Source organism: Scyliorhinus torazame, chromosome 2, assembly GCF_047496885.1.
Source record: "Scyliorhinus torazame isolate Kashiwa2021f chromosome 2, sScyTor2.1, whole genome shotgun sequence".
NCBI lineage: Eukaryota > Metazoa > Chordata > Chondrichthyes > Carcharhiniformes > Scyliorhinidae > Scyliorhinus > Scyliorhinus torazame.
The window spans coordinates 270,815,691-270,829,740 of record NC_092708.1 but is presented as its reverse complement, the minus strand read 5'-3'; the positions used below and the strand labels follow the sequence as shown (position 1 = coordinate 270,829,740).

The window sequence follows — 14,050 nt, the reverse complement described above, 5'->3', positions numbered from 1 at the left end:
GCTCGCACCGTGCGACGCCCCCTCCTTCCTGCTTCCCTATTCCCGCCATGATTAGCATAGCGCGGGAACAAAGCCCGCGCTTCCCTTTTGGCCCCGCCCCCCATGGCCAACGCCCCATCTCCTCCACCTCCCTTCCTCCCTCCACCACCACCTGTGGAAGAGAGAAAAGTTACCGCATCGCAGGATTAATAACATAAAACTCATCTTTTCCCCCCTTTTTCCTCCCTCTTCGTCCCCCATACTCGCCCCGCCACTTTGTTTCAAACGTTCTATTTTAATAACCCGCTTATTCCAGTTTTTCTTCCACAATAAAAGTCCACGCCTCATCCGCCATCTCAAAGTAGTGGTGCCTCCCTTGATATGTGACCCACAGTCTTGCCGGTTGCAGCATTCCAAATTTTATCATCTTTTTGTGAAGCACCGCCTTGGCCCGATTAAAGCTCGCCCTCCTTCTCGCCACCTTCGCACTCCAGTCTTGGTATACGCGGATCACCGCGTTCTCCCACCTACTGCTCCGAGTTTTCTTTGCCCATCTAAGGACCATCTCTCTGTCCTTAAAACGGAGGAATCTCACCACTATGGCTCTAGGAATTTCTCATGCTCTCGGTCCTCGCGCCATCACTCGGTATGCTCCCTCCACCTCCAGTGGACCCGCCGGGGCCTCCGCTCCCATTAACGAGTGCAGCATCGTGCTCACATATTCCCCGATGTCTGCTCCTTCTGCACCTTCAGGAAGACCAAGAATCCTTAAATTATTCCTCCTCGCGTTATTCTCCAGCACCTCCAGTCTTTCCACACATCGTTTATGTTGTGCCTCGTGCATCTCCGTCAGGCCCTGTATATCGTCCTCGTTCTCGGCAGCCTTTGCCTTCACGACCCGAAGCTCCTGCTCCTGGGTCTTTTGCTCATCCTTTAGCCCTTCGATCGCCTGTAATATCGGGGCCAACAGCTCCTTCTTCATTTCCTTTTTAAGTTCTCCCATGTTAAACTGCCACCTTCCGTCGCCATCTTGGTTCTTGCTTGCCTTCCTTGCCGCTGCTCCAAAGGATCCACTGCAATCTGGCCACTTCCCTCTCCTTTTTCCATCCGTTTCCAGGGGGGATTCCCTTCTGGTTTACCGCACAGGGCTTCTAGCCGTTAAAATTGCCGTTGGGGCTCTTATTAAGAGCCCAAAAGTCCGTTCCGCCGGGAGCTGCCGAAACGTGCGACTTAGCTGGTCATCGCTGCACCCGGAAGTCGATGGAGGAGCTAGTTAAGGGGTTGGGGAGTATGCAGGCGGGCAAGGCCCCGGGGCCAGATGGGTTCCCGGTTGAGTTCTACAGGAAGTTCTTGGAGCTGTTGGGCCTGTTGTTGCTGAGAACCTTTAATGAGGCAAAGGAAAAGGGAATCCTTCCCCCGATGATGTTGCAGGCTTTGATCTCGCTTATCCTCTAGCGGGATAAGGACCCCCTGGGTGGCTCTTATAGACCGATTTCGCTCCTCAATGTGGATGCCAAGCTGTTAGCAAAACTTCTGGCCACCAGGATTGAGGATTGTGTCCTGGGAGTGATACATGAGGACCTGACGTGGTTTGTGAAAGGCAGGCAGCTGAACACGAACGTGCGGAGGCTCCTGAATGTGATTATGATGCCCTCGGAGGGGGGGGGGGGATGCAGAAGTGGTAGCGGCAATGGACGCGGAAAAGGCCTTTGACCAGGTGGAGTGGGAGTACCTGTGGGAGGTGTTAGGCAGATTTGGGTTCGGAGAGGAGTTCATAGGGTGGGTTAAATTGCTGTACCAGGCCCCGGTGGTGAGTGTATCGACGAACCGGCTGCGGTCAGGGTATTTTAGGTTGTACTGTGGAACGAGGCAGGGGTGCCCTTTGTCCCCCCTGCTCTTTGCCCTGGCCATGGCATTGAGGGAGTCCAGAAACTGGAGGGGGTTGGTTCGGGGAGGGGAGGAGCACCGTGTCTCACTATATGCGAATGACCTGCTGCTGTACATTGCGGATCCGGTGGAGGGGATGGGGGAGGTCAGGCAGACCCTTAGGGAGTTTTAAAAAAAAAAAAAAAAAAAAATTATTCTTTCACATTTTCTCCCACATTTACACCCATCAACAATAAACAATAATCAGCAAGATATGTCAGTCCCCATAATAACAACAATCCCATCCGCCCACCAACCCCCAAACATCAGCCCGCATGATTACATAAACAAATGACAAAAAGGAATGAGGGATTACCTGTAGTCACCCTTAATCTACACAACTCCCCTTGCCCCCCCCCCCCCCCCCCCCCCCCAAACGAATGTTCGATGTTATCCAGTTCTTGAAAGTGCATAATAAATAGTGCCCATGACTTGTAGAACCCCTCCGAGCTTCCCCTCAGTTCGAACTTAACCTTCTCAAGGGTCAAGTATTCCAACAGGTCCCCCCGCCACGTCAGGGCACTGGGTGGAGAGGCTGCTCTCCATCCCAGCAGGATCCGCCTTCGGGCGATCAACGAAGCGAAGGCTCTGATATCTGCCTCTGCTCCTGTTTCCAACCCTGGCTGGTCCGACACCCCGAATATGGCCTCCTGGGGACCCTGGCCCAGTTTCACACGCACCACCTTGGAAATTACCCTAAACACCTCCTTCCAGTACTCCCCTAGCTTTGGACAGGACCAAAACAGCCCCCCCCCCCCCCCCCCCCGCAACACTCGCACACATCCTCCTTCAAAAAATCGGCTGATCCTCGCCCTCGTGAGGTGCGCTCTATATACCACCTTCAGCTGTATCAGCCCCAACCTCGCACATGAGGTGGAGGCATTCACTCTCCGGAGCACCTCACACCAGACCCCCTCCTCTATAACCTCTCCCAACTCTTCCTCCCACTTTGCTTTGATCCCTTCCAGTGGTGCCTTATCCTCTTCCAGAATAGCTCCGTACACCGCTGACACTGCCCCCTTCTCCAGTCCCCTTGTCGTCAACACCTCCTCCAGCAATGTGGAGGCCGGTTCCTCTGGGAAGCTCTGTATCTCCTTCCTGGCAAAATCCCGAACCTGCATGTACCTAAACACTTCTCCCTGCTCTAGCCCATACTTCGCTTCCAGCTCCCTCAATCCTGCAAACCGACCCCGAAGAAACAAATCTTTTAGCGTCTTAATCCCCTTCTCTTCCCATTTCCGAAAACTTCCATCCCACCTCCCTGGCTCAAATCTGTGGTTCCCCCGAATCGGCATTTCCCTTGACCCTGCCCCCAACCCGAAGTGTTGGCGAAACTGCCTCCAGATTTTCAATGAAGCTATTATCACCGGACTCCCTGAGTATTTCCCCGGAGCTATCGGGAGCGGCGCTGTTGCAAGTGCCTTCAGCCCCGACCCCCTGCACAAACTCTCCTCCATTCTGACCCACTGGGAATCAACCCCTCTGACCCAGCTCCGCACTTTCTCCACGTTCGCCGCCCAGTAGTAGTACAGCAGGTTCGGGAGACCCAAACCCCCTGCCTGCCTTCCCCTCTGTAGCAGCACCTTTCTCACTCTGGCCACCTTCCCTCCCCATATGAATGAGGTAATCCTTCCCTCAATCTCCCTGAAAAACGACTTTGGCAGGAAAATCGGTAGGCATTGAAAAATAAACAGGAATCGTGGCAACACATTCGTTTTAACCGTCTGTACCCGACCCGCCAGTGACAGAGGAAGGCCGTCCCACCTTGCCAGATCGGCTTTCACTCTCCCCACCAAACTAGTGATGTTGTACCTGCGAAGCCTCTCCCACTCCCGGGGAACCTGCACCCCCAGATACCTAAAATGAGTCCCTGCTCTACGGAATGGCAGCCCCCCCCCACCCCCGGCCGAGACACCACAAAGTACTCACTCTTGTCCAGGTTCAACTTGTACCCCGAGAAAGACCCAAATACCCGCAGTAGCTCCAATATTCCTCCAATCGACGCACTCGGCTCCGACACATACAGCAGCAAGTCGTTGCCATTTAAGGACACCCTATGCTCTTTCTCCCCCCCCCCCCCCCCCCCTCCCCACCCGCACTATTCCTTTCCATGCTTCCGAACTACTCAATGCGATGGCCAACGGCTCAATCGCAAGTGCAAACAGCAGGGGGGGACATAGGACATCCCTGTCTCGTCCCACGGTGTAGTGAAAAGTATCTCGAACTGATATTATTTGTGCGGACACTCGCCTTCGGTTCCTTAATATAATAGCTTTACCCAGTTCAAAAACCTTGGTCCAATCCCAAACCGCTTCAGCACTGCCATCAGGTACCCCCATTCTACCCGATCAAACGCCTTCTCGGCGTCCAATGCCACAACTACCTATGTTTCCTTTCTTTCCGCCGGTGCCATAACAACGTTCAAAACCCTCCTAATGTTCAAAAACAGCTGCCTCCCTTTCACGAACCCCATCTGATCCTCCCCTATCACCTTCGGAAGGCACTTCTCCAGCCTACCCGCGTACCTTCGCCAACACTTTTACGTCCACATTCAGAAGTGATATGGGCCGATACGACCCACACTCCGTCGGATCCTTATCTTTTTTTAGTAACAGGGAAATCGATGCCTGCCCCAAGGTTTGCGGCAACACCCCCTTCCCTATCGCCTCCTCAAACATCCCCACCATCAAGGGTGCCAACCTATCCTTAAATTTTTTATAATATTCCACCGGAAACCCATCCGGCCCTGCCACCTTCCCCGACTGCATCCTCCCAATCGCATCCTTTATCTCCTGCTCCACTATTACTCCTTCTAATGTAGCCCTGTCCCCCTCCCCTAGCCTCGGGTACTCCAACCCATCTAGACATTCCTGCATCTCTCGGTCTCCCCTGAGTGGCTCTGACTTGTACAACCTCTCATAAAACTCCTCAAAAACCTTGTTAATCAGCACTGGGGCCCCCACCAACTTCCCTGCCCTATCCTTCACCTGAAGAATTTTGCTTGCCGCTGCCTCCCTCCAGAACTGACCTGCTAACATACATGTTCATAAACTGCACCCCTTGCTTGTCCCAGTTGGCGCACCGCCTTCCTGGTGGACAGTCGGTCGAAGCTCGCCTGTAGTTCCTTCCTCTTTTCCAGCTTCGCCGGGTCTCCTGCATACCTCCTATCTACCTCCAACGTCTCATCTATTACCCTCTGCCGCTCCAACCTCTCCTCTTTATCCACCATGGCCTTAAACAAAATTACCTCACCCCTCACCACCGCCTTTAGAGCCTCCCAGACGACTGCCTTCGACACCTCACCCGTACAATTGAAACCTACATATTCCTTAATTAGCTTTTCAATTTTCTCACAGATCACTTGGTTCCCCAAAAGCCCCACATCCAGTTTCCACCCCGGTCTCTGCGCTGCCCCCTTCTCCAGCACCATATCCACACAATGTGGAGCGTCATCTGACACTGCAATTGCAGAGTACTCCGACCCCTTGACTCCAGCCAGCAAAGCCTTCCCCACCATAAAAAGGTCGATCCGCGAGTATACCTTATGGACCGCTGAGAAAAACGAATACTCCCGTTCCCTTGGGTGCAGGAACCTCCAAGGGTCCACCCCTCCCATTTCCACCATTAGCCCAGCCAGCGCCTTCGCCTCCCCTTAGGGAGTTTGGAGACTTCTTGGGATATAAGCTTAAAGTGGGGAAGAGCGAGTTTGTGGTGCATGCGAGGGGCCAGGAAAACAGGCTGGAGGAGCTACCACTCAAGATGGTGGAGAGAAGTTTTCGGTATTTGGGTATCCAGGTGGCTAAGAGTTGGGGGGTCTTTTTTTTTTGTACAGCACAGGAACAGGCCCTTCAGCCCTCCAAGCCCGTGCTGACCATGCGGACCGACTAAACTACAATCTTCTACACTTCCTGGGTCTGTATCCCTCTATTCCCATCCTATTCATGTATTTGTCAAGATGCCCCTTAAATGTCACTATCGTCCCTGCTTCCACCACCTCCTCCGGTAGCGAGTTCCAGGCACCCACTACCCTCTATGTTTAAAAAAAACCTGCCTCGTACATCTACTCTCTCACCTTAAACCTATGCCCCCTAGTAATTGACCCCTCTACCCTGGGGAAAAGCCTCTGACTATCCACTCTGTCTATGCCCCTCATAATTTTGTAGACCTCTATCAGGTCGCCCCTCAACCTCCGTCGTTCCAGTGAGAACAAACCGAGTTTATTCAACCGCTCCTCATAGCTAATGCCCTCCATACCAGGCAACATTCTGGTAAATCTCTTCTGCACCCTCTCTAAAGCCTCCGCATCCTTCTAGTAGTGTGGCGACCAGAATTGAACACAATACTCCAAGTGTGGCCTATTTAAGGTTTTATACAGCTGCAACATGACTTGCCAATTCTTATACTCAGTGCCCCGGCCAATGAAGGCAAGCATGCCGTATAGCTTCTTGACTACCTTCTCCACCTGTGTTGCCCCTTTCAGTGACCTGTGGACCTGTACACCTAGATCTCTCTGACTTTCAATACTCTTGAGGGTTCTACCATTCACTGTACATTCCCTACCTGCATTAGACCTTCCAAAATGCATTACCTCACACAAGCTTACATAAGAGGTCTTGCATAAGCTCAATCTGGCACGGATGGTGGACCAGATGGAGGAGGACTTAAGGAGGTGGGACATGTTGCCACTCTCCCTGACGGGTAGGGTGCAGGCCGTTAAGATGACGGTACTCCCCAGGTTCCTGTTAGTCTTTCAGTGCCTGCCCATTCTCATCCCCCAAGGCCTTTCTTAAGCGGGTAAACAGGAGCATTATGGGATTTGTGTGGGCAAATAAGACCCCGAGGGTTAAATGGCTGTTCTTGGAGCGCAGTCGGGGGGTGGGGGGGTTTGGGGCTGCCGAACCTGTGCAGCTATTACTGGGCAGCGAATGTGTCTTATGATTGGGATGTGGGTAATGGAGGGAGAGGGGGCAGCGTGGAAAAGGTTAGAGGTGGCGTCCTGTATAGGTACTAGCCTGGGGGCACTGGTGAGGACGCCGCTTCCGCCGACGCGGAATACCACGAGCCCGGTGGTGGCGGCGACATTGAGGATTTGGGGGCAGTGGAGACTGCGTAGGGGGGAGGTAGAGGCCTCAGTCTGGGCTCCGATACGGGACAACCATAGGTTCATTCCAGGTATGATAGATGGTGGGTTCCTAAGCTGGCACCGGCGGGAATTAAAAGGATGGGGGGTTTGTTCATCGATGGAACTTTTGCCAGTCTGAGGGTGCTGGAGGAGAAATTTGGGTTACCTCCGGGAAATGCCTTTAGGTATATGCAGGTTCGGGCGTTCATGAGAAAGCAGGTAGGGGAATTCCTGCTGCTGCCTGCCCGAAGGATACAGGACAGGGTCCTGTGGGTCAGGGAGGGAAAGATATCGGAGATATAGCAGGAGCTGCAGGAGGCGGAGGAAGCCTCGGTGGAGGAGCTGAAGGGCAAGTGGGAGGAGGAGCTGGGTGAGGGCCTGTGGGCTGAAGCCCTGGGCAGGGTCAATTCCTCCTCATCTTGCGCCAGGCTCAGCCTGATCCAGTTTAAAGTGATGCACAGGGCGCATATGACACTAGCGAGGATGAGTATGTTTTTTGGGGTGTTGGACAGGGGTGTGAGGTGTTCGGGTAGCCCGGCAAACCACGCCCATATGTTTTGGGCATGCCCGGCGCGTATGGAATTTTGGAAGGGCTTCGCAAAGGCTATGTCCAAGGTCTTGGATACTCGGGTAAAACCGAGCTGGGGGATAGCGATATTTGGGGTATCGGACGATCCGGGTGTGCAGGAGTCGAAAGAGGCCGGAGTTCTGGCATTTGCCTCCTTGGTAGCCCGGAGAAGGCGGAGGGACGCGAAGCCGGCAAGCATAGAGGCTTGGGTCAACGACATGGCGGGGTTTCTTAGGTTGGAGAAGATAAAGTTTGCCTTGCGAGGGTCCTTGCAGGGGCTCTCCGGGCGGTGGCAACCGTTCCTTGACTTTCTCGCGGAACGTTAAGTGGAGGTCAACAGCAGCAGCAACCCAAGGGGGGGGGCGGGCTGATTTCTTTTTCCTTTTTGTAAGGGGCGCATGCCCCATTTTGCTTTGGGATGGGTGTTAAATTGTTAATTGTTTAGAGGGTTAAGTTGTTTTGTTTTGTTGGCATATTGCCCTGTTTTCTTTGTATTATTTTCCTTTTTGGAGTGTTTTGTAAAAATTATTGAAAAACCGTGAATAAAAACATTTAAAAAAAAAAAAAAAAAAGATGTGTAGGTTAGATTAAGGTGTTAATGGGATAGGACGGAAGAGTGAGCTTGGGTGAAGTACTCTTTCAGAGGGCCAGTGCAGACTTAATGGGCCGAATGGCCTCCTTCTATGAATTCTATGGTTCCATCTGTTACTTCTATACCGTCCCTTTTTAATTTAACCTCCAAGATCATGTATGTTTTATGAAGACTGATGCAAAATGCACATTCAATACTTTAGTCTTCTGGCCCCATATGAAGATTTCCCTTTGGTTCCTTAACACACCCAACCCTTTACCTAACTAACCAATTGCACTTTATGTTCTGAAATGAAACAATGGAGCTTATTTAATAACTAAGCTATGGGAGACTTCTCTCTTGCATTGTTTTGGTTCACAGATCAAAATTACAAATCTAAGCAAGTGCAGCAAAGTTGCCAGGTAAGGCACGTGAAAAGTCAATCATAATGAAACAACTATCTTGATCAAGACTGTTGAAACTCCTCTATTGCCATTGAATTGTCTGCAGGTGTTTTTCATGTTGCACTGCCTGTTATAGCGGTCATGTTTTTGTTTAATCTTTCATGGAACATGAGCATAACTGGCAAGGCCATAATTTGTTGCCATCCCTTATGACCCTGGTGGTGGTGGTGAGCTGCCTTCTTGAACTGCTGCAATCCATCTGGTGTAGGTACACCCAAAATGCTTCAGGAAGGAAAATTATATATGGACCACGGTGTTATTGACTAAACTGGTTTCTGTAGCATTGAAAATATGACTTATGTTTTTATTGTTTAATACTTGGACTGCAAAAAGAGATAATTCAAGCCATCATGCCTATGGTGGCTCTTTGAAGCAGCTATTTAAGTAGTCAAACTCTCCTACTCTTCTTAACGTTGCAATTTTTCCCTTTATAAGTGGTGATCCAATTCCCTTTTGAATGTTGCTCTTGACTGCTTTCACCACCTTTTCAGACTGCATTCTAAACCATAATATGGTTATGATGATGAAGGATGATAATGCGGCTGCTGAGAATTGGAGAAAGATTTATGCACTGGCAGAAGTTTGGAGTTCCTCCCATCGGCAGACAGGATGACATTTGGGTCAGGTCAAATGCTTGTATTATAAGGACAACAACAGAAAATGTTAGCTCGCGGTTGCCTCTGCAGAGCTCAGGATTGCTAAATGGTTGGGGCGGAGGTGGCAATCCTAGTTGATCAATTGATGCTATTGAAGATTTGTGGAGTTTTAAATGTGCTTGAATGGAGAGTGACCTGTGGGGTCCCTGAATCCATGAAGGATTTGAACATTCCAGCTCTTGTGGTAAAGAAAGGCTCTTGCTCACTCTCTCCCCAACCATTAAAAGATGTAATCAAATTGATCTATTTTTCCTCCTCCTTCAGATAAACACCCCCATGGAGATGTAGCAGAAAAGGTGGAGGATCCATTAAAGACCGGACAATCTGCAGAGACTGAGCATGATCACAAGCACATTGCTTTACATGCCTACATTGGTGTTTCACTGGTCCTTGGATTTGTTTTTATGCTCCTGGTCGATCAAATAGGCAGTTCTCATATGCACTCCAGTGACGGTAAGAGGCAGTTAAAATCTCAGTGGATAGGTTTAAATAATGCGGAGACCCGGTGAACGGAAACCACTGTCACCGATCATGGTGTACGAATGTGAAATGTCTTCAGTATAACTGGGCTGTATGGCATGGGTATTTATGCTTCTGAACTGTTGGTTCAGAGGTTTGCTCTCACTCTGTCTGAAGCCAATCAAACAATTGATGATCGGCCTAGGTAAGGAAGCACAGGTCCTCGGGTGGCTGCTAATTTTTAATCTGAGCTGAACAAGTGAAGGCTTGTTTGTATTATGATTTACATTGGTAGGAAGAATAAGGAGGGCATTATAAACTGGGTGATGCAATTTTAAAGGAAGTGCACAAATACTTTAGGGTGTGTATACACATTTTAATGTGGCAGGACAAGTTAAGATATTCAACGGGCTTTGTAAATCGAGGCAGAGTACAGAAGCAAGGCAGTGCCAGCTTATGTTTGGGAATGAAAAGTTGCTGCTTCAGGAGTAGATGGGTGGCCATCTATCAAATGTGACCTCTCTTCACCCGAGACCTCATTGTTCCTGTACCTGCCGATTCATACTGACTGCTGTGATGCTTGGCTAAAATTCAGTTTATTTTGTGCAATAATTAGACTGATAGAATGAAAGAACTGCACCAGATAAACACTCATTTTAATGCAGACTCCCGTCATTTCCTCTTTAGTCTGAGGATGGTGTGAAGAGAAGAAACATGTCATAGTATCATACAGCATAAAAACACAATCAGCCCATCTTAATGTGCCAGCTCTTTGAAAGAACTATCCAGTTATTCCATTACCCTGTTTTTCACCAAAGTTGTGCGACTTTTATTTTTCCCTTTACAAGTATTCATCTAATTCCCCTAGCACTGAATATGTTTCCACCATCCTTCAAGGCAGTGCATTCCAGATTATGACAACTCAATGTAAAATATAATTTCTCCTCATCTTGCTTTTGCCCATTACATTAGATCTGTGACTTCTGGCTTTCAAACTTTCTACCACCAAAGGTATTTCACTTTATTCACTGTAGCAAAATCTTCAATGTTTCTGAACATCTCTATCAAATCTCCTCATAACCTTCTTTGTACAAAGGAGAACAACTCCAGTTCGTCCAGTAATTAAACTCATTCATCTTTGGTACAATTGTCGTAAATCTCCTCTTCACCCTCTCAGGACTTTGACATCCTTTCTTAATGATGGTGCCCAGAATTGGAGTCACTATTTTACCAGGATTGATCAGTGTTTAATAACTTCCTTGCTTTGTGCTCTGCCTTTATTTACAAAGCCAAGGATTTGGTTTGACTTTTTAATAATCATCTCAACTTGCCCTGCCACTTTAAAATTTGCACACATGCACCCAAGGTCTCCATTTCTGCACCTCCTTTAAAATTGCAAAATCTAGTCTATATTGTCCTCCAAATTCTTCCTGCCAATATAAATCACTTTATGATACTCTGAGTTAGAATTTCATCTCATGCCCATTTCACCAGTCTATCTATGCTCTCCTGAAGTCTGATACTATCCTAGTATCATCTGAGTTTTGTGTGCAAACTTCGAAATATATCAATGACCTGGACTTGTACGTATGGACTTGTATGTATATCAGAAAGAGTTGTAGTCCCATCTGATTCCAAGCAGGTTTTGTTTTCTATATGGGAACAGGAGTAGGCCATTCTGCATCTCCATTCCTTTTACTTGCCTTTCTTTTGCTCCTTGTGTGGAAAAAGTGTTTCCTGATTTCATTCTTGAACGGCCTGCCTCTAATTTTGAGATTGGTTTGTATTCAACCAAAAGAGGATATAATTTCTTTGTAGCTACCCTGTTAAATTGTTTTATTGGTTTAAACATCTTGTTTAAGTCACCCCACAATCTTCCAATCGGGCAGCATGGTAGCACAGTGGGTAGCATAGTTGCTTCACAGCTCCAGGGTCCCAGGTTTGATTCCTGGCTTGGGCACTCTCTGTTTGGAGTCTGCACATTCTCCGCATGTCTGCGTGGGTTTCCTCCCCGGGTGCTCCGGTTTCCTCCCGCAATCCAAAGGTGTCCAGGTTAGGTAGATTGGCCATGATAAATTGCCCTTAAGTGTCCAAAAAGTTTAGCTGGGGTTACTGGGTTACGGGGATAGGGTGGAGAAGTGGGCTTAATTAGGGTGCTCTTTCCAAGAGCCAGTGCAGACTTGATGGGCCGAATGGACTCCTTCTGCACTGTAAATTCTGTGATAATCTCAAAGAATACTAACCCAGTTCATGCAAAACCATCCTCGTAGCTTAACTTTATAAACCCCTGGTATCATTCTAATCAATCTAGTGAATCAGCACTGCATGCCCTCCAAGACCTATATAATCCTTCTTGAGGTTTGATGCCCAGAACTGAACAAGCTACTCTTGATGGGTTCTAACCAAGGGTCTTGATAACTGAAACATAATTTCCTTCCTTTACGCAACGAACATCTGTGAAATACTAGCAGTGAGAATAATGTTCTTACAAAATCACAGATAGAAGCTATATATTGACACACTCTTATTAGAGACATGAAGTATGAATCATCCATCCACCAACCTTGCTCCAGCATGTAAACCTGTGAGATGACTTGAAAGCTTTTCTGCTAGTTAAAAAAATCGAGAAATAAGAACTAACTTTTTCCCAAATCAGCAGAATTTATGGTAGTGCCTTTACACAAAAGAAAATTTAGAACTCTGCTACAGCGAGATAAAGTAATTTATTAAACTATTTTACAGATAGCTGGCTAATGGAATATTGTTTTGGTTTGGAGGACTCTAGGGTGTAGATAATTTGAGGGATATTGTATTTCATCCTGGCTAAGCAGGTCATGGGATATTTTGTGGGAGGAGACCGAAGAGTGCCTCATGTTTTGGGTACAAATGATGTAATTAAGTGGAGGAGCCAGGTCTGCCTGTAGTTTCAGTTTGCCATAGGATTTTAGTCTGACAAGGGTTTTTACTTTGCCCCTGTAAGGTTCTCTCCAAGGACTCTGCAGAGAAAAGCAAGTAAAACCTGATTGGTAACTTCATTTATAAGTGGTATTTGAACTATATTGGTTTGCTCAATTGGAGTATTTAGTGGCAGATTTAGGAAATGTTATATTCCTCCTTTGATTCAAGAACTGTTAACTGTAAATCTATTTATGGTTAATTTTGTGATTCAATTAAAGTTTGTTTTAACATAAAAGATACCTATGGGTCAGTATTATCACTCCTGTGGCGCAGTCACTTTTTCTCTCTTTCAAATTGAAAATAATTGGGTTTTCATCCGGGATCCTAAAGCAACAATGCTGACTCTGTGCTAACTCTCAGATGATTAAGCACATAGGATATACAGCGCACAAACTGGCCTTTTGGCCCATCTAGCCTGTGCTCTTGTTCGTGATTCACTCAAGCCTCCTCCCATCCTTTCTCATCTAAATAAATATATTATGCACCTTGGTGACTAATCTAGACTTGGTCAAAAGGGTGGACACTAGCGGTATAAACAAGGACAGCAGCATGCCTTGGCGTGAGGTATTGGAGTAGCTAAAATTATTCGAAGAGACCTATTTTATCCACTGGTAGTCAGCTTCAAGTGGCTTGACCACAGATATCCCAACAAGCGAAGGGACATATAAGAACCAACAAAATGGCTCATTTATAAAGATATTGTTCCAAAATGACTGATACTGCTGTTACATTTGTAGGAGTTCTCTAGGGTTTATTTTGTATCTAATGTATCTTTCAGATCCTGAAGCTGCAAGAACAGCAAATACCAAGATCACCACCACGCTTGGACTGGTGGTTCATGCAGCAGGTAACCCTACATTCATCACGTTGTGTGACAGCTTTAACAGCACCACTTCAGTGCTCCTCCCACTGTGAGCAAAATACAAGCCAGGGTTTCAATATAAGCAGCTGTTGGTGCGATCCCAGAACTGCTGGTGCTCTTTTCAGTAGCTTGTCTCATTGTTCAGACTGCTGACATGTGACCCATTCAGGTAGATGTGAAGCAGAATATTCCAAACCATTTGCAATCCGCTCCCCCCATGTAGCAATTACCTGAGCAAAGTATAGTGTAAAATACAAAGATTTTTCAAAGATAAGGTGATAGTGCACTCTTTTGAGTGAAGACCCCCGCCACCGCTTTGTAACTATCGCTTGATGCTGCAGTGATTTTGATTATTTCTCATGTTGACCACCAGGGGGCCTGCTATTATTTCTTGTGCAATTCCATCTCTGCCTCGCAACATTATGACTTTGAAGAGTTTTTCTTGTAGCACTTTATGTTCAGTATAATAGAAATGCTTGCAGAAA

At 47.8% G+C, this 14,050-nt stretch overlaps 1 protein-coding gene across 1 annotated transcript in view; it reads left to right on the top strand.

Moving 5' to 3' along the window:
- Nucleotides 1-14,050, top strand: part of slc39a9 (solute carrier family 39 member 9) — a 100,238-nt gene that overhangs the window by 74,539 nt on the left and 11,649 nt on the right. Inside the window, exons 3-4 of the mRNA XM_072487345.1 lie at nucleotides 9,551-9,739; nucleotides 13,482-13,550. Coding sequence (XP_072343446.1) covers nucleotides 9,551-9,739; nucleotides 13,482-13,550 — 258 coding nt within the window. The remainder of the gene's footprint in view (nucleotides 1-9,550; nucleotides 9,740-13,481; nucleotides 13,551-14,050) is intronic.